The sequence below is a fragment of the Mytilus trossulus genome, chromosome 10, assembly GCF_036588685.1.
Source record: "Mytilus trossulus isolate FHL-02 chromosome 10, PNRI_Mtr1.1.1.hap1, whole genome shotgun sequence".
Taxonomy (NCBI): domain Eukaryota; kingdom Metazoa; phylum Mollusca; class Bivalvia; order Mytilida; family Mytilidae; genus Mytilus; species Mytilus trossulus.
This window is the reverse complement of record NC_086382.1, coordinates 66,612,731-66,637,952: the sequence shown is the minus strand read 5'-3', so window position 1 is coordinate 66,637,952 and position 25,222 is coordinate 66,612,731. Positions and strand designations below refer to the sequence as shown.

General features: G+C 30.1%; 2 protein-coding genes across 4 annotated transcripts in view; one reads left to right on the top strand and one right to left on the bottom strand.

The window, feature by feature from the left end:
• LOC134688401 (uncharacterized) overlaps positions 1-5,831 on the bottom strand; it is a 29,417-nt gene extending 23,586 nt beyond the window's left edge. Inside the window, exons 1-4 of one of the 3 annotated variants that reach the window (XM_063549101.1) lie at positions 5,740-5,831; positions 2,231-2,330; positions 1,569-1,617; positions 511-608 (exon numbers count right to left, since the gene is read on the bottom strand). In XM_063549101.1, the coding sequence (XP_063405171.1) occupies positions 511-608; positions 1,569-1,617; positions 2,231-2,326 (243 nt within the window). In that variant the 5' untranslated portion in view covers positions 2,327-2,330; positions 5,740-5,831. The other 2 variants (XM_063549099.1, XM_063549100.1) reach the window with 2 other exon arrangements.
• Positions 5,832-6,065: 234 nt separating this feature from the next.
• LOC134688400 (centrosomal protein of 290 kDa-like) overlaps positions 6,066-25,222 on the top strand; it is a 44,951-nt gene continuing 25,794 nt past the window's right edge. Inside the window, exons 1-22 of the mRNA XM_063549098.1 lie at positions 6,066-6,244; positions 9,645-9,742; positions 10,052-10,193; positions 10,882-10,937; positions 11,514-11,666; positions 12,167-12,220; positions 12,602-12,754; positions 13,478-13,591; positions 13,926-13,994; positions 14,397-14,486; positions 15,022-15,262; positions 16,278-16,456; positions 17,017-17,087; positions 17,523-17,715; positions 18,063-18,136; positions 19,359-19,506; positions 20,338-20,503; positions 20,916-20,971; positions 21,572-21,736; positions 22,199-22,351; positions 22,900-23,025; positions 24,838-24,930. Of these exons, the coding sequence (XP_063405168.1) occupies positions 9,650-9,742; positions 10,052-10,193; positions 10,882-10,937; positions 11,514-11,666; positions 12,167-12,220; positions 12,602-12,754; positions 13,478-13,591; positions 13,926-13,994; positions 14,397-14,486; positions 15,022-15,262; positions 16,278-16,456; positions 17,017-17,087; positions 17,523-17,715; positions 18,063-18,136; positions 19,359-19,506; positions 20,338-20,503; positions 20,916-20,971; positions 21,572-21,736; positions 22,199-22,351; positions 22,900-23,025; positions 24,838-24,930 (2,589 nt within the window). The 5' untranslated portion in view covers positions 6,066-6,244; positions 9,645-9,649. The remainder of the gene's footprint in view (positions 6,245-9,644; positions 9,743-10,051; positions 10,194-10,881; positions 10,938-11,513; positions 11,667-12,166; positions 12,221-12,601; positions 12,755-13,477; positions 13,592-13,925; positions 13,995-14,396; positions 14,487-15,021; positions 15,263-16,277; positions 16,457-17,016; positions 17,088-17,522; positions 17,716-18,062; positions 18,137-19,358; positions 19,507-20,337; positions 20,504-20,915; positions 20,972-21,571; positions 21,737-22,198; positions 22,352-22,899; positions 23,026-24,837; positions 24,931-25,222) is intronic.

Sequence of the window (25,222 nt, the reverse complement as noted above, 5' to 3'; positions counted from 1 at the left end):
GAGACACGAGGTAAGCATTTTTATTGGTTGCAGTCAAAACTCGCTGCATCCAATCAAAATGCCCCTATTGCATGATCATGTGTAAATGTAGAAAGTGTTTGTAAACAATTGCCACGTGTTTTTTGTGCAACAAGTCTTTACATCCCTAAACATACTACTATATTTAGTGAAAACTTGAATGTTTTTGATTAATAAATAGAAGTTCCTGTGTATGTTTCATGCACAAATGCATGAATGTTGACGTATGTTTTCATTTCCGGCTTTACCAAGTGTGTAGAATCTAGACGCTACTGTGTCTTTACCTCCAAATTGAAGAGTTCAAGTGCTACCATTGGTCAAGAATAATGTATTTGGAATTGGCGTGATTTTTATCTTCTGATAGAGGGCGCAACATTGTTATGACAAATGTTGGCTCAATCCGCCAAGGGTGAAAAGAGCGGGAGTGGATCGTAACCCTTGGCTAGCGAAGATGGATTCCTATATACTTGTACATTTCTATATAAAACCTACTCCACAGTCGTCATCTTTCTTTCCTTCATCGATACAACATTTTTCTACTAAGATTTCTACATCAACAGCTGATGGTCTTGGGTTTTTAACATTCACATCTGAAATAGCCACGTAAAAATATACAACCATAAGTCTAGAAGTCAATAAATGATAGATTATCAGAAACAGACTAAAGCTAAGATAACCAGAAATTTTTAATGTCAAAGAGATTGTTCTCTTTCTGATTTCATCAAAGACCATCCAATTTGTTTAAATTTTCCATTGATTTTGTTGCCATTAACCTTAGGTTAAAGGTCAAGAATGGCTTAACAATCTGATTTTGATACAATTTTGCATATTATATAAAAATAAGATGGGGTATGGTCATGCAATCAGACTAAAAGGACTAAAAGATAAGGACATGAAAAATTACCGTTACTATAATAATTTCAACAATGAACCAATCAAAATGTTGTGTAGAAAGCTATAAAAAGACTGGGGATGTCCAAATTTGAAACAATATTCTTTCTTGTTTGATTGTTCGTCACTGATCGAGATTGATAGGGGAGAGTTAAGTTATCTAAAATTACTTGTCCTCAACCTCTTCGTATACTAAATAATGAACCTCATCAGTGGTTCTTTTATCTGATATGTTTAAATAGGAGTTTATGTCGAATTAAATAATTTTAAGAATTTATAATTGATAGAAGATCCTTGATAAATGAACTTCAGACTCTGAATATACTACATAGACACCTGTCTATTTTAGGAATGGATGTTTGATTATTTGTGGCCTTCTTTTGTTGTCTAACTGATGTATACCCCACACTTCCTTTTATTCATATTGTCCTCATGCATAATTAAATCATTTTGTATAGATAGGGAGTATTCATAATGTCTACTGTGAAATAAAAATTTTTAAATGCATTCATTAGAATAGACGAAACTAAAAGACCAATTATTGCATTTTAGAAAATGTGGGTTCTTATAACTCAACCAGTTGAATTATTTGCATGAATAAAAACCTCATAACAATTTCTGAATTAACAGTACCTATAAATATGATAGTAAGTACATACAAACCACTAAAGCAATGCTTCCTATTTCAGTATTGGTTACACCACTATCCTGAAAAATAATACTATACATTATAATTTACAGTACTTCTCTGTTGCTTGTAGTTTAGGAAATTTACTGTATCAATACAGAAAAGATCAACATATTTTTCAATGTATTTTTGACTTTCTCAATAACTTAAATTTCTTTTATTGTCAGGATTTAGCAAATCCTTAGTTACTTTTCAATTTTATCAGCTCTGCAACATTTTTTTCATGTTTTGCTTTTCAAATATTGTGTATTCTAAGCTACCCTAAGAGACAATGTAGAAATGTGCATCCAGTTCAGTAGAACTGGTACCTTTAAATGTGATTATCCAGATCTGTTTTATCTGTGTGACAGTGTCATATCATTTTATTATTTACTAATTTTTATTGACAAAACCCTCATACACTTTTGATGCACTGGTTAGATGTTTCACCATCTATCAGACTCTTTTATACATGTATATACTCTTTAATATCTTAATCAGTTTTCAGCTTCTTCCTAATAATTTCTTTTATCAAGTTTATGCTTTGCTATTGAAGTGATTGATCTAGAACATATTGTTTTTTAAAACTGTATGTTTTAACCTATCTTGATAGAACCCAGCCAGTAAATGTTATTCATGTTATTACATGCTTACTTTTATTATAAGAGGTTGTTCTTTGGTCAGTTTTGTTTCTGTATACAAACTATTGGTCAGCAATAACAACAGTACAAACAGGAATTCAAACTCCATTTTCCTGCAACAATACAAATATGTAAAATATAAATAAGTGACTTAATATGGCTTGTGTAGTTAAGTTCATATTACCACAGCTGTGAGTGAAATATGTAGAATGCTGAGATATAAACAAATAACAAATAAATAAACTAAGATTTACGAAAAATGGTTAAAAATTGACTATAAAGGGCAATAACTCATAAAGGGGTCAACTCACCATTTTGGTCCTGTTGACTTATTTGTAAATCTTACTTTGCTGAAAATTTTTGCTGTTTACAGTTTATCTCTATCCATAATAATATTCAAGATAGTATCCATAAACAGCAAAATTCCCTTAAAATTACCAATGCAGGGGCAGCAACCCAACAATTCCCATTCATCTTAAAATTTCAGGGCAAATAGATCTTGACCAGATAAACAATTTTCCCCTTGTCAGATTTGCTCTAAATGCTTTGGTTTTTGAGTAATAGTAGAGAATAAAAATAACTCTTTGAAACGTTGTTTTCATATCTTTTATCATCTGCAATCTAGATTTCGTAATTCATTAGTTGCATGACCATTTATTGAATTTTTCAACATGTCAACTAATGAATCTCAAATTTAATCAAAATAATTAAGTAATTTATTCTTCTATTTGTGATTTAAAGTTTCTTTAGATCATGTAGATAGGTAAGTTGCTGAAAAATATGATATACAGATATAAACAATACCAAATTTTCACATTATTTTTTCAAAATGGTCACAAAGCTTCAAAATTGCAATTTCTTCAATAAAAAATGCATGAAAAAAATAAGACTACCCATAAGACTTCCATTTCGTACATTTCATGAGCAGAAGATCATATAATTTCCTTTGAGGTCGGGTGAGTCTGAGGTTAAATCTTAGTTTGACTGGACTATGACTGTTTGACGACTGACAGTATAGGGCATTACCACCCTCATGAGAAATTAAGAGTATCTACAAGAAACATGTAAATAAACAAGAGGCTCTCAAGAGCCTGAATTGCTCACCTTAATTTTTTTGGTTAATCATTCATCAATGATTATTTTGGCTTTTCAATTTATTTAAATGTTCTTTGAATCGTCCTATTTTCTTCAAAAGCAAAAAAAACAAGTGAAACTGCGAGCTACTGCTCACTGATGATACCCCCGCCGCAAGTGGATAATAATAATAGTGTAAAAATATGCAAGTGTTCGGTTAACAGGAAGTTGTCAAGTGATCAATCTGAAAACGCATCACACGGTATAGCTGACGTATATAAACCCTGAAACCAAATTTCAGAAATCCTTGTATTGTAGTTCCTGAGAAAAATGTGACAAAAGTTTCATCAGACGGACGGACCTTTTTTAAAGCGGGGGTATAAACAGTATACCCCCCCCCCCCTTTTTTAAAGCGGGGGTATAAAAAAATCATTTTCTCCTATGTTCTATTTTAGCCATAGGAGCTATGTTTCTTGACATACAAGGAAATGAAATATACAATTTATACTAGATACTCTGAAACTCATTTAGCCTAAGTTTGGCTGAAATTGATACAGCAGTTTCAAAGAAGATTTTTTAAAGTAAGTCAACATGATGAACAAATTGTGAAAAAAGTCTTTAAAGGGCAATAACTCCTCAAGGGGTCAATTGACAATTTTGGTCAAATTGACTTATTTGTAGATCTCACTTTGCTTAACATTTTTGCTATTAACAGTTTATCTGTATCTATAATAATATTCAAGATAATAACCAAAAACTGCAAAATTTCTTTAAAATCATCGATTCAGGGGCATATACATGTACCTGAAAAACCAGTTACCCAATTCAGCTGAAAATTTCAGGACAGGTAGACCTTGACCTAATAAATACTTTAACTTCTTGTCTTATTTGCTCTAAATGCTGGAGTTTTTGAGAGTAAGCCAAAAACTGCATTTTACCCTTTGTTCTATTTTTAGCCATGACGGCTATGTTTTTTGACGAAATAGAAAATAAAACACAAACTTTATTTTATACACCCTACTGATCATTCGGTTGAATTTGGTTGAGTAGTTTTAGAGGAGAAGATTTTTTAAAGTTAGCAAATATGATGAACAAATTGTGAAAAATTGTCATTAAAGGACAATAACCCCTTAATGGAAGGGGTCAATTAACAATTTTGGTCATATTAACTTATTTGTAGATCTTACTTTGCTGATAATTTTTGCTGTTTACAGTTAATCTTTATCTATAATATGGGGACGAAGTCCCCAATTACGGTAGACAAATCAATGAAAAAAAAAAAAAAAAAAAAAAAAAAAAAATCTGGGAAAATTTCCCGAATTTTTCATTGTACTAATGAACTCAAAATCGTTAACGTTTTTTTTCAGATCTAGTTCCTGTTCCGGTTTTCCCGCATTTGCGCAGAAATCTGTCTTGTTTGCATGAGACTTTGATTTTTTTTTTTATATTTATCAGTCTAGTAAAACATAAGATTGGATCTCAATACAAATTCAATTTTAATAATTGTTTGATATGAAAAAAAAAGGTTACGTTACCTGATGAAAGCGTTTCTTTTGTTTACATCGAATATGACGTCATAACTTAAAGAACGTCACAGCTAATTCCCTAACAACAGAACCAAATTCGGGAACGTTACGTACGGTATTTCGGTTTCTTTTATCAACATGATTGAATTAAGAAAATAATACATACAGACTTCGTCCCCATTCACAGGTTATGCCTGCCTCATATTAATATTCAAGATAATGACCAAAAACTGCCAAATTTCCTTAAAATTACCAATTAAGAGGCAGCAACCCAACAATGGGTTGTTTGATTCATCTGAAAATTTCAGGGCTGATAGATCTTGACCCAATGAACATTTTTATCCCATGTCAGTTTTGCTCTGAATGCTTTCGTTTTTGAGATATAAGCCAAGAACTGCATTTTACCCACATGTTCTATTTTTAGCCATGGCGGCCATGTTTTTTTCACAAAATGGAAAATAAAACATAATCTGTATTCTAGATACCCTATTAGGATCATTCAGCTAAAGTTTGGTTGTAATTGGTTCAGTAGTTTCAGAGGAGAAGAGCTTTGAAATAGTTTAAGACAACGACGATGACGGACAGAGGACGACAGACGCCAAGTGATGGCAATAGCTCACATTTCCTTTTAGGAAAGGTGAGCTAATAAGGGGAAGCACGAGCACTCACATCAAAGCAAACTTTAGAAAATAAAATAAAACGTCAAAACACGCAAAATAAAAAAGGTTGAAAACGTTGCACGAAATTATTAACCAAACTGTTTATAAGCTTCTGTTCTCCCTTGAAACATACAGCATCTCTGAACCAAATATAAAAGGTCAGGGAACCAGTCTTTGAAATTAATTAGCCATCATCATGATCACTGGCAAATGTGCTATTTTAAAGTGGAGGTAAAATTTCACCATCCATTCTAAATTCATACAATTAACTTATTTCAACACTGTTGTGACTAAGCTTATAACCATAGATGGTTAAGATAATTTTGTTTGTACTAGAGCATTTTAAAAACTCGTGCCATTACTCACTCAAATCATATATTATTTTCCAAAACGAATTAAATAGCTCTTATCAAAATTATCAAAATTGATTTTGTATAAAGTTTTTTAAATACTAAATAAATGACAAAAAAATTCTTTTTTTAATATTTTTAACAATTTGTGGTAAGATTAAGATATAAAAAACAATATAGTTTGACAACTTTCTAAATTCGTTTTGTTTTATTTTACAAACTGCTCGCGACGAATACTACAGCCTTACCAATTTACTCGACACTAACTATGTTTACATGAAAAATGGTGGACATTCTTCAAACTTCAAAATGTCATATTTAAAAGTTGCCTAGCGAGTTTCAAGTATAGCTGATTCCATAATACTGGACGCATTTAGAACCTTTTTAAAGTTTTCTTAAACCGAAAACTAAACAAAAGGTATTTGCATCACACAGAATGATGTGTAGATTGTTTTTGTAACAGCAGCAAGATCAAACTTGTTTATTTTAATGATGTGATTACTTTACATTGTTTAATTATGTTGAACACATAATATGTCGGGTCATTTGAAATAAAATAACATGTACCTTACAGTAAACTGAACACTTTCATAAAAGTACAAGGACCCTGAAGGAAAAAAATCCAAATCTATGAAGCAGATAATTTGATACCTCCTCTAAACTCAAAGTCTTGGGGCTGCTTCATTCATTCTAGTTGAACCTCCGAATTGTAACAGGGTGAATGGCCACTTGGTCATTGTAAATAGGGCGTTGAATATGTGATAAAATATAATGTGTCAAACTATTTATTTCATACTGAAAGTAGGGAAAAAGTTTGGTGTCCCTTATGTAGCGTGCTTGTTAAAGTGTGTGAAACTCACATAAGTACAACATTGTACAAGTTCACCGTATATATAGAACTAGAAAAAGTGGCGAGGTTGTATGCATAATAACTTCATGCAGAGTAGTATATAAAATATGGTATTTTTCTAACTGTCTGTCAATAAATGAATGAATGTAGTAAATATATAGTACACACAACATATAGTGTAGTACTGTACTAGTAAATAGCTGTACTCTAATTAATAGCTACGGTGACACTGACTATGAATGCTTAGCCCTATCACATGAACATGTCAAAAGTGGATGACAAATAAAACGAATGGAACCAGCTGATTCATTAAGGAGGGTGGTAAATCATGTAAATGGGGGTACATGTACCTTCATAACGAATAACGGTAAAAAGTCTTTCCAAATGATGTTCACGGTAATTTTGTGTGCATGAGGATAAAAAATGAATGTTTTTGAAGAATTAGGTTATTTTTTTTCATTTTTTTATCAAAAAATAAGGGTAACACAGGGCTGACGCTACCACATTTTTGTACCAGGTGACTTGGGCGAAGAAGTTGCTTTTCCAATCGTCACTTTGCTTTCCCCGACCCCCAAAAGCAAAAACAAGTCTCTCTGTTCTTGACGATACTCGCTTTTAGTTGCTTCCGTCATCAAATATTTTCAATTTTTACCAAGTTTATGAAATATCAATTTTTTATTGATAATTAAAGAAATTAAGACATAAACAATTCATTATCTTAAGAAAAGAGGTTGGAGCATTGTATTTGCACTGTGTAGCAGGTAATTTGATAAAAATACAACTTTTTATCACTTTGGGCATTTTTGGAAGTTCTGGTGCTTGTTACTAGAACACATACATCAACCTAAATTTCGGCTGTAAAATAAGTTTATTAATTCATTTAAACGTAATAAAAGTTTCCTCCAGTAAATGTTTACTCCATTAATTGCATTAAAAATGTCATGTTCCTTTCCAAATAACTTGTCAAACATTGTTTATTTTTGTAAATTTTCTTGCATTCGTCCGCCATTGGCCGATTTCTACACTACCGATCTGAACCGGACAAGCTATGACCAAAATCCGTACTTTTACAATAATTATCATGGTCGCACTGATGGAACAGCTGACCGAAGAATATTGACCCCAAAGGGAAAAATTATGTATTCAACACGCATAAAGAGACTTTTGGTTACTTTTAATTCATTTTGTAATTGATTGGTGTATATAAATCCCTATTTTTTTAGTGATTGTTTCAAACTTAACTCTGACATGTCTGAGACTATTACACTAATATCAATATATTATGGCCCAGCTTAATAACTTTTATATTTTTTTATGAGATACACTGAATTTCAAACATAAGATAGTTTTGAAATAAATTGTAATTAATTTATTATAATTTCTTTACATTTTTTAAAATAAAAAAAGTATTTTTTTTAGTGCTAGATATTAAATGTTTAGTTGAAGGTTTCTCACAAGAACCTTAGTAAAACTTAACAACTTTTATTTTGAAATGTTACTTTAATTGTATACTCAGATATGAATTTAACAATATAAAAAGAACATTATTTACATATGACCCTTTATACTATTGTAAAATCCAAACATTGTAGCGCACAGGGCCAATGAGCACTTCTCTTTCAAATCTCACCACTTCTCCCTATCAGTTTCGAAAAGAGAAGTCACTTCTCCCTATAATTCTGAAGTAGTGTGAGCCCTGTAACAATAATCATGATAATTATTTGAGTGACTGAGTCCCCTGACAAATCACAGTAAATTTCAAATAATTGAGCGCTAATGGTAATAAAAAATGTCCGTTTGACGCCTGATGGTAGAGGGCATTCCCATTGCCATGATTACTACACTCATTAATGTCAAATTTAATAATGGTGACCAAAGGACAAATTTATACTTCTTTTACTATTTCTTAAAGTTCTTCCCAGTTGTGAGTCTTCTTCTTTCTAGTACGTGAAAGATTCTGGTGTAGAAGTTGGAAATATCCCAGAACTGTGGCACCATGTACAATGATGTACATGCAAATGGAGGTCGAAAAATTGTGTTTTAACAAAATAAAATATTTCCCACAGTTCAATTACAATTTGGAATAACACTAGTTGTAACTTTAATAATGTTAAACATATTCACATTATGTACAGTAGCTTAAATAAGATAATCAATTAGCCATATAGAATCCTCCAAATGTCAAGGCGGAGATACCACCTTTTCAGGATTCTAGGGAGTAGGGAGTCAAACTCTATAAGTGTAACATGTGTATTTGACTCGGTGCATCTCAACAATGCTCAAACCAAGCTTTCTAAGTTGGGGAATATGAAAAAATTATATGTTAAAAATGTATTTTATTTGTTACATACTTTTTTTTCTGACCCTTTATTATTAAAAACATATGTTGCTCCAAGATTAATTTGTATATATGTTGTAGTTATTTATTATCTTCATATACATGTATAGTGGACCATTGCAGGCATTTCTATTCAGCTGAATTTTAAGCAAATGAAGCCACAAAGGTTTTATATCATGTTCATGGTTCATTATATATTGTATATTGACCCAAATTTACTCCTCAATTTGTGTATGCATTCATTATAACATAATTTTTTTTTATTAAAATATATTTTAAGGTGCATTTGTTTGGATCAACACTAGAAACTTTTGATAAACAGGATTAATGAAGGCATACATGTAGATTTCTAGATTGAACTCTGTGGAACCCCCTTTTTCTTTAGGTTTATCTTTCATGTATATATTATAAAATTTGTGGCATTCAGAGAAGGCACATATAGAAATAAGAATTAAAAATTAACCTGTTTTCTCAACCCTGTGACTTGTTGAAGAAAGCTCAACATATGGTATAGTGATAACATTCATGTCATATTGATGATGATGATGGTTTTTGTTATAGGTCACTTTATGTCAAGCTACTTGTCCCTAAGAAACAGATTTAATCTGATGTATTTTTTATATATTTTAGACATCATGCCACCACTGGAATGGGACAAGGTTATGTCGGCCAAGGTGGCCAGTCTTTCAGATGATCAGATAGACGAATTCTATGAGTCAATGATTGACGTAAGTTAGAAAAATAACAGTTTATATTCTTCATTTCTTTCAATCCTGCAGTGTATTTAAGTTGGGTTTATTCTTTCCAGTAAACATAAGAAATTTGTCTTAATCATTCTAATCTAGAATATAAGATCCATCAAAGGTATGATTTTTGTAAGGTTTTTGAAAAAAAACAGTATGAAAAATTTTGATTAAAAAAAAAGATTGAAAACATTTAAATATGAGGGACATTCACCTTGGCTTGTAATAACATGTACAAATCTTCATTATGAGGACTTATTTCATATTGCTATATTGTGAACATTTGAATTTTAGTTTAAAGTTGATGATGTTGTGGAGACTGGTAAACTACAGAAACTATTTGATGTAGCTAAAGTTGTTATGAAATCTAAGCATGAGGTTGGTGAGGAAGTACTGAAAACCATGGAAGAGGAGGCGAAACAGGCTGCAACTAAGGGTAAAATATAGAGTTGTTCCTAAAGACACACACTCAAACTCTTTGACATATTCCCCATTTGCATTCTCAATTTTTATATGCTTTTAAAGTGGAACAAATTCAACGTTACTAATTACTGGTTCTGAATTTGATCAAATTGACATTAAAATTTTTTTTTTTAAATTTAGGAACTCTGATTTTTCTACACTGTGTTTAAAACAGTTTGGACAAGTCTGTGCTGTCCGCTGTCCACAAATTGGTTCCTTTTCTCTTACTTAAGTTTGCCTCAATCAAATGTTTTAAAGCTTATACACAATGCATATAAGTTACAACATTTCATAAACTTGATCTTTTTAAAAAAAAAAAAATATATATATTGTATAAGTACAATGATTTTTATGCCTCATTTATTGGCATCATGTTTTTTGGTCTCTGCGTCCTTTCGTCCATCCATCTGTTCTTCTTCAGGTTAAAGTTTTTGGTCGAAGTGGTTTTTGGTGAAGTTGAAGTCCAATCAACTTAAAACTTAGTACACATGTTCCCTATGACATGATCTTTCTATTTTTCATGTTACCCATTTTCACAGTCCACTGAACATAGAAAATGATAGTGCTGATGAGGCATCCGTGTACTAAGGACACATTCTTGGTTTTTGTTATTTTTTATAAAAGTATCCATCACAACTATAGCTATTATTTTTTATTGATAGATAAACAAGCTCAAAGTAAGATGAAAGAATTGGAGAAAAAAGTTGCAGAACTTGGGGTAAATGTCTGTTTACTTTGGTTACAGTTTGCAAAAACCTCTAATCACTACATTTTTGTCTAGATATTTTAAACAAGAATAGACATATGAAAAATCTAGTTCTTACATACAATGAATAAGTACAAAAAAAGTACAATACATTTGAAAAAAAACTTGTTATGTCTATTACAGAAGTGTAGCAAGCTATATTGCCAGGTTTAAATTACCATTTTCTTTTCAAAAAATGTCTGAAAGTAGTCGGGTACATAAAGGTTGTTTTCTATTCATTCCATAAGATGATATAGTATTATAGCGCTTGCTTCTGTCAGGTTTCATGGACAGTCCCTATCTTTAATTTACCTTGTATTATGTACCATGATTATTATTACAAATTACTAATGGGATTATACTGATTAACTTTGAAATTGGATACAAGTATCAAAATACAAAAAGAAGATCCAATATTTTTCAAACTGACTTTAAATGACACTAAATTCATTCTTGTTCAAAATGCATTGGAACACACATAAACTTCTGCTGTTTTAACATGATAATTCGTTATACTGTAATTCTAATGACAAATTTTTTGTTAAATAGAAATATGGTCCAGAAACAGGAGGAGCTGCTGGGGGTACGGCAAGGGTTTTACGGGAGAATGTTAGTGAACTAGAAAGACAGAATGAAGATTTACAGTCAGAGATTAAAGATCTCCGTAAAGATTTGGCCAGTGAGAAAATAGCAGCTGAAAAGGTATGAATAGCGTTTTCTTTCTTTTACCATCAACTGAAATTAATGTGAGAGTAAAAAATGAGAAATTAATACTATCAGGAATTTATTGTTCCTTTTAGAGCGTAAATTGTTGACTTCATATTATTTTACAAGATTTAAAATGCATTTGTTGGTAAGAAGGAAAATAATGTCGCTCTTCTAAAAATATATTCATAAATTTAAGCAGCATAAACAAATTTTTGTAGACTACACTCTTATAGAATTATATTATGTACAAATAGATTATATGTTTTTGTTTAAGTCTTTTCTACTATACAACAGAATGAATACACGATTAAAAATAATTGGGGAAGAAAGAAATATCTTCAAAGACCCAAATATAAATTAACTAAAACAGTCAAATTGAAAAGAATCTTAAACAAACACTTGAAAGTATGTTTGTTGGAATTAAATTTGGTTTTAATGATATTACTGCTTCTTGTTAGAACATAATGATTATTTTTGTGTCTTTTCCATTTCAGTACAGTGAAAGAATAAGTGAGCTAGAAAAAGACATGAAAGATCTAAGACAAGATGTAAGTTACACAAATATACAGATATTAACAGACTTATTAATTAAGGGGCAAATGTGCTGTTCATGTAAATTAGAAGTTCAAAATAGAGCAAAAGAAAACATAATACAATTGATTCACTAAGTAACGTTTATAATAGCATGTAACAGACAATACAATTAAAAGAAAGGGAGATAATTTACCATCTTGCATGCTACAAACAATTTCCAGAACAGTTTTAAGTGATTCTTATTGATGAATTTTACTCTATATACTTAAATTTTGCAAATAATTTTTACGGTAATCTCCTCATTATATACATGATGTTAAATTAATCCCCTTTTTATATTTACCAAAAGAGACAATACAAGACATACTGCTTTATATGTTGTCTCTATTTTGTAGAATGATCAAATGAGACAAGACATAACAGATTATAAGATGCAGCTTCAGTCTCAGGCTTCTGGTATGGCTACAAGGAGAGGTGATGATGCTGACTTCAGGGAGAAACTAGCCAAGAGAAATCATGAACTGGCTGAGGCTATGGAAGAACTTCAAGTAAACTTATCTTCATTGAGAAGTTTAAGGGAATATTTGTGAATGCTCATTTGGAGACTTGAAATAATATGTTATTCGGATGAAGTTTTTTATTCAAGAACCAAAATCTTAAAAAAATATTTTCTGTGATCCTCACAGAAAATGTGATTTTTTTTACAATCAAATCATAGTAAAACATATATGTTAAGATTTTTGTTAAAGTTACATTTTATCAACAATTTCTACCTCCTTGGTTTTATGATTTTAAAAATAATATTGTGAATTCAGAAATTAGTTCATGCATTTATTATTGTGAACCCTTGCCCAAAGGCAAAAATGCTAAATCTTATTAATGAGATTGCAAAAATTCTATGAGGGCTATTCCAGAAAAAAATGTATGGGGGGGTTGGAAGGCACATTGTATTAATAATACATGGGTGATGGGTATCAGAGCAACTTTTCACACTATAATGCACTATAATACTCAATTACAATTGTCTGGGTGGTGGGTGCTGACAAAAACTGCCTTCCAACCCTCCCATACATTTTTTTCTGGAATAGACCTGAATGAAAATCAAATATGAAATGATTTATTTGTGTTTTTTTATTACATGTATTACAAATCTGATACGATAACATTTATGAATTAATCAAAATTTGCAATAATTTCTGTATTTACAGTACACAGAAATTTGAAACTACATCTTTTAAAAGAAAACTAAACTTGTAATCTTTTATCTTCAGAACTTGACTGATGCTAATGAAGCTTTTGAGAGACAGATTGCAGACTTACAGAGAAATCTGGATGACGCAGTTAATCAGATGGACAAGACCACGGAAGATTATCTAAAACTAAAGGTATAATATAAACATACATACATTCCATTCTCAATTTTATAATCTACAGAAGATTACCTCAAACTAAAGGTATAATACATCAGTCATATTGCCTCAATATAGAACTAATATACACATTTTTTAAAGGAGTTTGTTCACTATGTAATAATTATGGCTTTTAAATTTTTTTTTTAACTGTAACAATAAAAAAAATAATTATGAAGAAACATTTTTGTTTTGTATCAGTTATCATAAAACTCCTGTAGATCTTGTTATGTACTTTTAATAATCGGTGTTATGATATGAGTGTTTTCCTTGCATTTTACTATCTATATAGAGTGTATTATAATTGTAGAAAGTATTGGAGCAGAGTGATGCAGTGACAGACAAACTACGGGAAGAAAATGATGTCCTCAACGCGCAGGTAGGACTTGTATAAAAAATAGATACAAAAGTTATAAGGAGGTTTCATCTCTAGATTTATTTAAACATGTATGAAGTATCTATGCCTTTAATTTAAGGATTTTTCAGTTCTTTACTGTTTCAATGTGTACAATGTATCAATAAAAATTTTCAAAGAATAATATGATCATGCCTTAATTTATTTCAACTTCAGTTCAAATATTGAGAATTCCCCAATCAAAAGACTTTAGGCTGATAAAGAGAAACTGAATACAACCTTTTTAAATGCAATTAAAGTTATATAAAGATTTGTTGTAAATTAAAAAATAAAAATTAAATTTACTTATTCATTAAAACTTGTCTATCTTGAATTTTGTTATTGTTGAATACAAAGTATTTTCTATATTTTTCCTGTTCCTTGTAGGTTGCTGATCTGAATGAACAAGTTCAGTCCAAGACCGATGCTGATGATGCTATCATGGTGGCTGTTAATGAAAAGATTGAAGAATGGAGGGTAAGATAAAACATATAAACCGAAAGATAATATATGTTGTTAAATATCACTTTTATATCAAATTTATTTGGGCTGTTCCATTGAATATAACTTGGTACCCCATTTTGTAAGGTTATCACAGTGTAACATGTATGTTTAAGAGGAACAGCGCTTATTATTTTTTTACTATTTTGGTTTTAAACTTATTTGTGTACAGATAGTTAAAACATATAAAGAAAGTCATTTCTGCTCAATTAGATTTCATGTTACTTCATTCATCTGATTGGAAATAATTTGGCATCAGATATTTCTATATTGCAGAAAACTCAATGCTAGTTCTAGTATCATGATTTGAATTTTTTCTTCAAAAAGGCAAAACCTGTTTTACAGTGGTCATAGAAGTTAAAATTGGATATCTTAAAGTAAATTTATATGAACATGTTAGTGCTGTATCATTCCATATGTTAAAAGATACATTTTGCAAACTTCTGACACTTTATACCATATTATTTTTACTAAACAGCTAAAAGTAAAATGTTTAAATAACTTATTTCAGGAAATCTTATCTCAAAAAGATGCAGTGATTGTAGAACTTCAAGGAAAAAACTTTGCATTGAATGAAAACCTGATTGCTGCTACCATGGATACAGACAAAGCCTCTGTAGCTGCTCTGTCTAAAGTGATCAAAGATAAAGATAAACAGATTGAAGAACTGACGGATCAGATCAAAGTATACGTGGATGAGATGGAGGCTAATGCAGCATTAATGGAAGACATGAAAGGAGAACTACAGAGAAGTAGGTGTTTTATAAATAATATAAGTGGTAAATCTAAAAGAGTTTTGATGGATATTAAGGCTCATCGCAAATGCATTGAAAAGGTTACTTATTAAAGTTACAAAGACCAATCTAAATGCAATTGGAAAATAGCTAAAAACTTGGAAAAAATAGATGAGTTAGGGATGTACTTAGGTGATCTTAGGTGAAATTAATTAAATCAAGAATTTAAAATTGATACTTTCAGCTGTAAGAGTTTTAGCTCAGGATCAAAATAAGCTAAAAATATTGATAAGTCATGGAGCTCCTTTTCGAGGTATATTTTATATATATACTATGGCAGGAAAAGGCTGACTTTAACTTTTACCTTATATAAAAAAGATGTGGTATGATTGCCAATGAGACAACTATCCACAAAAGACCAAAATGACACAAACATTAACAACTATTATATTTGTATTGGTGTTATTTGGGTCTCAAATCAAAAGAAAGAAAATCAAGAATCTACTAAAATTTTGTTAAATGACCTGTTATGAGCTATTCAGTCTTATATGAAAAGATAAATGGGTGTGATAGGGCAAACTATTTTACCTTGTATAGTATTGAAAAACAGCAAGGAGTTCGAACATCTGACACAAATTCCAAAACCTTACCTAAGCACATCCTTAAAAATACTATTTGTTAATAAAATTTGAAAATTGAACACCAAAAAAAGGTTGTTTTTGCATATAAAAGTTTTAGTGCAACTGAGAAAGACAAATCAACTAATTTTTGTTATAAATTTCAGCCCTAAAATTTGATATGTTGGAATAAAGTAATCATTGGCAGACTGAGAAACACATTAATAAATCTTGAATTTATAAGAATAAAAAAAAATAAGAGTGAACACCTATGAGATAGCATCCTAACATTACTTACATTTCAGAAAATGTTGCAGACAAATAATGTTATTAAAATATTGGTATGATGAAAATAGATAGCAACAATGCGAGTCACATTGATCAATGAAAAAAATATCTTAAACTATATTTAACAGCTGGTACAGGTCCTGGGGATCAACAACAGAAAAGGATCCGTGAACTGACTAATGAGATCAAATACCTGAAGCAGAAACTAAAGGATCACAACACAGATCTGACCAAGGCTGAGGATGACGCTAGAGACAAGGATAAGGAATTAATAGATGCTCTGGAACGCATGTCCAAATATGAATCTGTAAGTTACAGTTAAGATGAAGGGTAAATTAGTACAGTTAACAATGTACAAAACAGAGACAGTCATGACCTAACAAAACAGTTACAAAACAAGTTAAGGAGAAACAAAGTAATGAAGTAAAGTTCAGTCTTTTAGTTTGGACTGAATTATTCAGTATCATACTTCCTGTTTATCATAGATACTAGAACATACAACTTTGATAGCATTTGTCTAATTGGCTAGTGTTTCTGAAGTATTCCTCATTTGTATTACTCAGAATTGTAACAAATACCAAAAACATGAAACTAGGAATGCCACAAAATAAAAACACCACTAGAATCTTTAAATTTTCATTAATGTTTTAATCTAATAAAAATAATAAAGATAAGATAAACTCTAACATATAATGATTGTATTTGTATACACTTAAGTTCATGGTCTGTGTTTTATGTGTAAGTATGTGTAAAGACAAATTTGAAAGTCTACAATGGAGAAATCTAATCACTTAAATTTTACAAATAGACATATTAAACAAGAAATGCATGTATCTTTTCTTATTTGTTTGAAATATTGCTTTTCAGGGAGAGTATGGGCTTGCTGAGGCTGTACAGGAAATTAAAGATTGTAAACATCAAGTTAGAATCAGAGACAGGTAAGACCATGTGGTATACAGATTTCCTTCTAATTTCTCTAATATGCTCAAAAGAAAAGTTTACAAATATTTACACATAATGCTTTTCTTGCACTGTAAGCAAAAATCACATGTTTTCTTTGTTTATGAGAAGTTGTAATTGAAATGCATCACATTCTTTAGGAATTTCACATATAAGTCTTTCTAAGAAAATTCTGCCATTGATTTTGGTTATGATAATATTAAAACATTGACCAAAAGAATGATATAACTACATTCAGTATGATAAATGGATTTACAATTTGAACAGTTTGAACATGATTCCCTGAGTACGGAATAAGTTTCATGGATTAAATTTAATATGATTGTTAGTTGCTAGAATTAATAGATAGATGCCTCACAACCACATGTTATTCCTTATTAGTTTTTAATAAAATGATTTCATTTTTTTTTCAGGCAAATAGAAGAGCTGACACAAGTTATTAATAAGATAGAGATGAAGTTTAATGATTTGGAAGAAGAGAATGAGGATCTTAGATATAGACTAGGGTTAGATCCTAGGGAACCAATAGATCTTACAGAATTCAAAGCTAATAAGTCTAAGAGGAAAGAAGAAGAAAAAGCATTAAACTTTATACTACAAAGGGAGGTAAGTTGGTTGAGAGTCAACATATTGGTCTTGCAAATATTTTAAGTCAGGTTGTAAACATGCCTAAATCCTTTAATTTAATTTTATAGAAAAGAGGTATGTTTGATCCTATACTGCCTGTTTAATATCAGAAGATACCAGACAAATTTATTTTAAGAAAACATGAGTGATTGATGACTTGTTCAGATTTTCATAATTTAATGACAAAGTAATGTAATTATACAGCAAAAGTAAACTGATAAGAAAGTTCCCAAAAATAAATGTTGAGTGAATGATGGTATAAGACAGTCCACCTTTTCACTAACATTTTTGGAAGAGAATGTTACACACACTTGTTCTGTTTTCAGATAGAAAAACTTGAAGATGAAAGAATTGATTTGAAAAAGAAAATGAGGAAGATGGCACAGACGATAGGACAAAGGTAGGAATCAAACTCTGATATAGTTTACATGTTACAATACAGCTTTGGTAAATTCGGCTTTTCAATCATTTATAACTCACTACAGTCCACTTAAATTTGTCCATTTGAAACCTAACAAAAGCCTTATTCATATGAGGTATTTTACAATTCTTTTGATCATGTAAAGAAATTACTTGTCTGCTTCACATGGTAGAACCATTAAGAAATTCGGTTAATTTCCATCATGAAAAGTTAAAATAAGAATTACTTGGTCTATCGTGAGATAAATATATGGGGATTCAAATTAATGTGTCTTATTTATTTTCTTTTTACAGCTCATTTTATCATGATTATTGCTGTACTTTAAAAACATTGTTATTTTGTTTTTTCATGTCATATTTCTCTTCAGCGAGTCTTTAACAGGGTGAACATATTGTTGAATTTAATTAAATTTGATGATGTTATGACTTTATATCTGACTCAACCAAAATGACCATATATGAAACAAATCATCTGAAACAGAAACTTTGATATTATACATTCATTAGACTAATTTGTCCATGCAATTGTTGTTTTATAATCTGTCATCAAACAAAAAAATCATTATCATTATTATTATTTGAAAAGAATATGATTTTGACTATTTTATCAATGAAATATATTGAATCAATATGAATTTAATTTGTGGTCTTTTCTTGAGTCAGAATTTATTTTATTTTAGTTGAATTGTTGTTACTGTTTTATTTATATGTGACATAGTTAATTTTACACAAAAAATGAAAGCTTCAGTCATTACACTGAATATAATACTTGTATCATCCTTAATTTTTAAAATAATATAATTTCAAACAGGAGTTAATATTGTGTCACAGTTCATTTATTTTAGTATCTAACTTTTTAGAGAAAGATATTTCCATAACACAGATTAAAATTTGTGATACTTTCAAAAGAATCATTATACTTTTGTTTAGAGAAACTTATATTCTTATGTCCTTGTCATTGTTTCGGAAGTGAGGCTCAATGTTTTGTTTACTGATACATATTTTCAATATCCACTTTAAATTTAAATGATGAAAACCACAAAATCAAGACAATTTTTATCCAACTGTTTCTTTGATTTTTCTAATGAAAATATTTTTGCAGCACACTACTAAAATGATAGGGAATTGAACCTTCGTGTCTAACAATAGTTCATACAGTGTTTAACACAGGTTCACATTTTCTTTAATTTATTTATAAACAGAGCTGTAGCCCTTGGTTTGCCAGCAGAAGATATGATTGCTGTGATGGACTTCCAGGAGGAACTGAAAACTCAGAGAATGCAGAAAACAGGACCATCAATAGCAACAGCTATTAGAAAGGAGGTAGAAAAAGAGGAGTCACAAATCAAGGTATGTCTTAATACCATAATTGATTATTTAGGAATAAATTAAAGCCTTATGTTTTTTTTGTTTTAGATATAACCTCTATATATTTGGAAATGATATCTATTGGAATAGGTGTTATAAAAAAAAGTTTAATTTCATACCCAAGACAAATTGAAAGTAGATTCCATGAAATGGGAACCATGCAATTCTCAAAGATCACCCTCTTTAAAGACATCCGACTAGAAACAATAACATTTATTTAATTAAGGTGGTACCTTACACTACAGGGAGATAACTCTGTAAAGTCAGCTGAACGTTTTTATTACGTTGTGTTGTAAAGGGGATATTAAGCTTCTCAGTGATCAACATTGGTGTTTGTCAAACTGCTTTATTTTTTCTGATAAAATGGTTGGTTCAAAATTTTTGAAATTTTTATGTTTTTGTTAAAGGGTCAAAGTAAATACTTTGTCAAAATTTTATGAAAATTAAACGAGCCAAATTAATTTAAGTGAAAGTGTTGGGCACCACTTTAAACATTATAAAGACACAGAAGAAGAGATTTCACCAGTTCTGCTATATAAATAAAATCTATACGACCACATAATAATCTTAACTTAAAATTGCAAATAACAAAGTCAAATCATATGCCTTTACTTTATGTCTCTCACCTATATTCAATGCAGCTAAGTTATGTGAAATATAAGATAAAGGAGAGGTTGAATGGTTGCCAATGAGCTAACTATACACCAAAGTTCAAATGAAGTGGAAAGCTTGATTCTTATTGATTTTAATGTAGATTTTGATGTAATGATAATATTTCTTAATTATATTTGTAAAAACTGTAATGTTTTCCAGTTTGATGATTACCATGCAGTACAGAAGGAGAACTTTAAGGAGATAGATAATCTGTACAGAGAAAATGCGAAGTTTAAATCACGAACAGATCAGCTGGAGAAGGAAAATAAACAATTAGAACAGGGACTCAAAGAAGTTATAGAAAATCTTAAAACATATTCACCAGGTATGTGATTGTGTAGAAATTAAGGTGCTATATGACACAATATGGGAGACATGCTATGTCAACGAAGACAGATATACACACACTTAAATTTCGTTTAATAAAATAAGTTTGTTCTTACTTCATGGAAAACATCAGTACCCAGGTTAACCAGCGAAAAGGGAATTTTAATATGCAAGTTTATTTGAATGTGTACTCATGATGCTCATTCTACATGACATAGAAAATTTAAATATTTGGGTGTTTTGAACCACAAAAGCAGAAGAGATTTGAACATACAATAACTACTACTTTGTTTGTCAATTAATCTTTGGAATTACCTTTTTCTATTTATTTAATATATAATCTTCACTGACTGTAAAGTCTATTATTCGTTTTATGACATGATTTTAACTAAATAGGTTTTTTTTTCCAGAAAAAGGAGAGGTAGAAACACAGATGCAGTTTCCTACCTTGGAGAAAATGTTGGCTGTAAGTTCTTTTATTTAAATGTTTTGTGGATTAATTGTCCATGAAAATATTGACTGTTTCACACAACGTGTGATGTAAGACTGTGTTTTGTCATTGCTTTTATCTTCTAACATAAGAACTACATTTTAATTTACAAAATGTGTTACATAGCTGAACACTTGAAAAAATCAGGATAAAATGAAACAGGAATTTATAAAACCTCTGACTTGCCTGAAAAAAAAATGTGAACATCATAAATTTACATTTTGTGTAGTAAGATTTTATAAGTTTATACATCATACATTGTTGCATTCAAGTGAAGTGCAACATTTTATAGATTATCTGATACTGTGGATTCATGTAATTTTAGTGGACACCACTTTTTCTATCTGAATGTATGCAGACCAACAAAACCACATTATCAAATATCCATGAATATGCAAGTTTTCCAAAATCCATTAAAAATTGGTACCCAGAGAAATATCTGAATCCACATTACTCTGAATGTATGAAGATCGATTTTGTACAATAAAGTAATTTATTAAAGAGGATATTTTGTGTTATAGTGTAAGATGAAAATAGTATATTTAGTGAGTAAACATGACAAATTTCCCTTTATAGGCAATAGAAGCAAAGAATCTTCTTGGGAACTATGATACGTCTCTGTTTCTGAAGGCACAAGTAGATAATTTACAGGGAAGGAATGAAGAACTAAGGAACGAACTTAAACAGACAAGACTAGAGACAAGTAAAGCTAAACTGGAGACACAGAAAGCTATTGAGAAGGTAGATATTTTTGTCAAGTAAAAATTTCATATCTACTGCAATATGAACCAAGGAAGCTAATTACAATAATTGCATTTATATAGTCACTACACCATATACAAACAAAGGTATCTTTGAACTCAATTTCAAAGTTATTAGCAAAAAGGTTTTAATTTCTCAAATGTTCTTGAATATTACATAATGGTAACTTATTTCATAATTTATTGCCATGCTAAAAATAGTTCTAAAGAGCCATCACATATCCCCTACATTCTAAAAATTCTTTTTAGATTTCTTTAATACCAAACAATTTTGTGACTCTGGGAAAATGTACATTATACTGCCAAATTTTAAATTTTTTCCATATTAAAGTTTCATATTGATTCACTTCTGCATGAATTAATTTCATTGTTTTATTTAGATGTGAAAGTGAACTTTGTCATATAGATTGTGTAACAAGATTTGTTATTGATATATTACTAGATTGAGAAGTTGGAAGGAGATTTAAAGATTGCTGTAGAATCTGGAGGCGGTCCAGGAGGTGTGTTCCAGACAATGCCACTCCCTGATTCCATGGCAACAACAAGTGCAGAGGTCATTGCCAGCATTAACGAACACTTAATAGTTACACTACAGGTATGTAAAGTAGTGGATAAGTATATTATATATAGATATAAGAACTGTCCATCCAAGTCAGAATTTGTAAAAGTAAACCATTATAGCTCAAGGTACTGTCTTCAACACCTAACAACATATAAGAGGGCCCTTAAAATGAAGTGTAAAAGAATTCAAACAGGAAAAACAATGGTATTGTCATATAAAAAAATAAGAACGAGAAGCACTTTAAACCACATCAACAAACGACAACCTTTTATAAATATTTCATCAATGAATCCCTACAAAAAATATCATGAACACAGCCACAATATCTCTAATTACTTTATTTTCACCATCATTAGCCATCAGCAACTCAACATTTTTGTATTTATAAGTCAACAAATTAATTTTCTTATTGGAACAGGATGAAACTGTTATTGAGATATCTGATAAGAAAGCAAAAGAAAAGAAAAATAGATAAAGTATTTTACTTTCTTTTATTGATAGTAATTTTATTTTCTATATGTAAATATGACGTTAAAAAAATGTATAGGTTACTTGTTCATGTAAACTTTTATGTTTTTAAGGAACTATCAATAAAGGAGCAGTCAATGAAAGAAATGGAGATTTCCCTGGAGAATTATAAGAGGAAGTTTGCTGTAATGAGGCACCAACAGGGACTGGTTTATCATGATTATCTCAAAGATAAAAAGGTAATTAGAAAAAATATACTTCTTTTGAAGAGCCAAAAATAAAAGGTATCATCCTACTTTATATTTATAAAATAATGTAGAACATATTAGAGTTATTGTGAAAGGGGTCTCTTCAGGTATAAATGAAATAACCAAAAGACTTTCTAAGGTTCGGATACTTTATTACCAGAGAATAAAAACTCTGAAATAACAAAATAATAAACATTAATGATAATTCATGTAACATGGAATATATTATACAGATATTATATCACAGACAATTTTAATACAGTTTAAACAATTTCTAATATAATAGTGTTACTATAAACAGTAGATACACATTTACTATGGAATGTTCATTCATTCAATCGTGTAGTGAAATGTACATCACATGTCACATGTACTTTAATAAACCGGTTTCTGTGACTAACATTTAAAAATAACGGTAATCAATTTCATTGCATTTACAACCAAATATAATTAAATGTATCTTAAAATTACTTCATGGAAGTTTACAATTAAACTTAATAAATATGACAACATTCAAAAAGTATTTACTATGTCTGAATACCGACATATAAATTCTACCACTGATTTGCTAAAAAGGAAATAATCCATGACTAACTATCATTTCTTTAGTATAAAATAGTACAAAAAACTACAAATTATGCGCTTACCACTTGTGGAGTGAGTTCTCCAGTAAATAAGGAACTTGGCACAAAGTAAATAATCTACATCAGAGTCCTGAAAACCAAAATACAATAATAAGAACGGACTCTTCGTAATTATATAAAATACTAATCACATGACAATTGTATTCAATTCGTCTATATAAAAATAACATCACACGGACATGTAACTCGTTCTTCTTTTCACAATTTACTGTAACTTATCATACATGCCGCCATTTTTCTACATGCAGTTTTTTCGTAAAATACTGTTATTACGATATCTCTATACATTACATGATTACGCTATGATCAGCAGCAAATATTACATTACTTTATAAAAATATGACCTAGCTTCTTTACCAAAAATATGCTCATTCAAATCTTTCATTCCAATGTTATAAACATGCAATCTCAAGAGTATATACTTGAAAATAGGAAAGTTAACCAAATCTTTTAATTCGTGTCAAAATGTTAATAAAGAAGAAAGTGCAACTTACTAGTCATGTCCAGAAAACTTTAAAGCTGAATATAGTAATGCAATCTGCAAATATGGGTTTCTGATTATCATATAATCTGAGTCAATAATGGACGTCTTTCACTGACCAGTGTCCAGGTAAATTCAACCCAAGGTGCACACAGGAAAACTCAACTTAACCGCCAATAACTAAGAACCAATCAAAACAAGAGTTCAGTTTCAACCCCCATAAATATGTATGAGTAACATTACTCAATACGTAAATTATATACTACATCAAATATTAGAGGATAAATATCCTTTAGTAAAAATACTGTAGAGATTAGCAACTATATGTCACTGTAAGGCCTTTAAGAATGAGAAAAACACATACCACATAGCAAGCTATATAAGGCTTCATCATGACAAACGTGATGCAAATCAAAAGAGAAAACTAACAGCCTAAATTATGTACAATTCAACATTAGAAAAACAAATATGAAGTACAGCTCTGACTTGCGATAGGCTCTTACAGAATGTTACAGGGTTAACCATGTTATGTTTTTTTATTTATATTTTTTTTGTGGGGAATGCTTTACTTATACTCATTATTCATTATTATCAACTGAACATTAATTAATGATGTATTTGATGTATTATACTTTACCCTATGTTTTGATATGAATATTTTATTACTAACTATTTTAGGAATGGGAAGAAGAAACACAGAAGATAAAAGACAAATTGGCTAAAGTTGAAGGAGAGAGAGAAGAAGATAGAGTTAGAATACAAGAATTTGATGTAAGTTATCTAAATGGAACTGTACTGCACAGTCAGCATTTATTATACTTAATCATATTATAGACTGTTTTATTTCAATTCATTATACAGTCCATAAATTGCTTAGCAACTGTTTTAGAGGACTTTTTGTATTATTCATATTAACTATATTGAACAGAAGACGAGAATGACTAGTTTTCTAGCAGCTTAACTTTTGAATGGGTAACACCAAAGTTCAATATTTTTACAATTAAGACTTTCATACATTTTACTATAAGTCATAATAATTATAGATTATCCCTTTGATCATCTC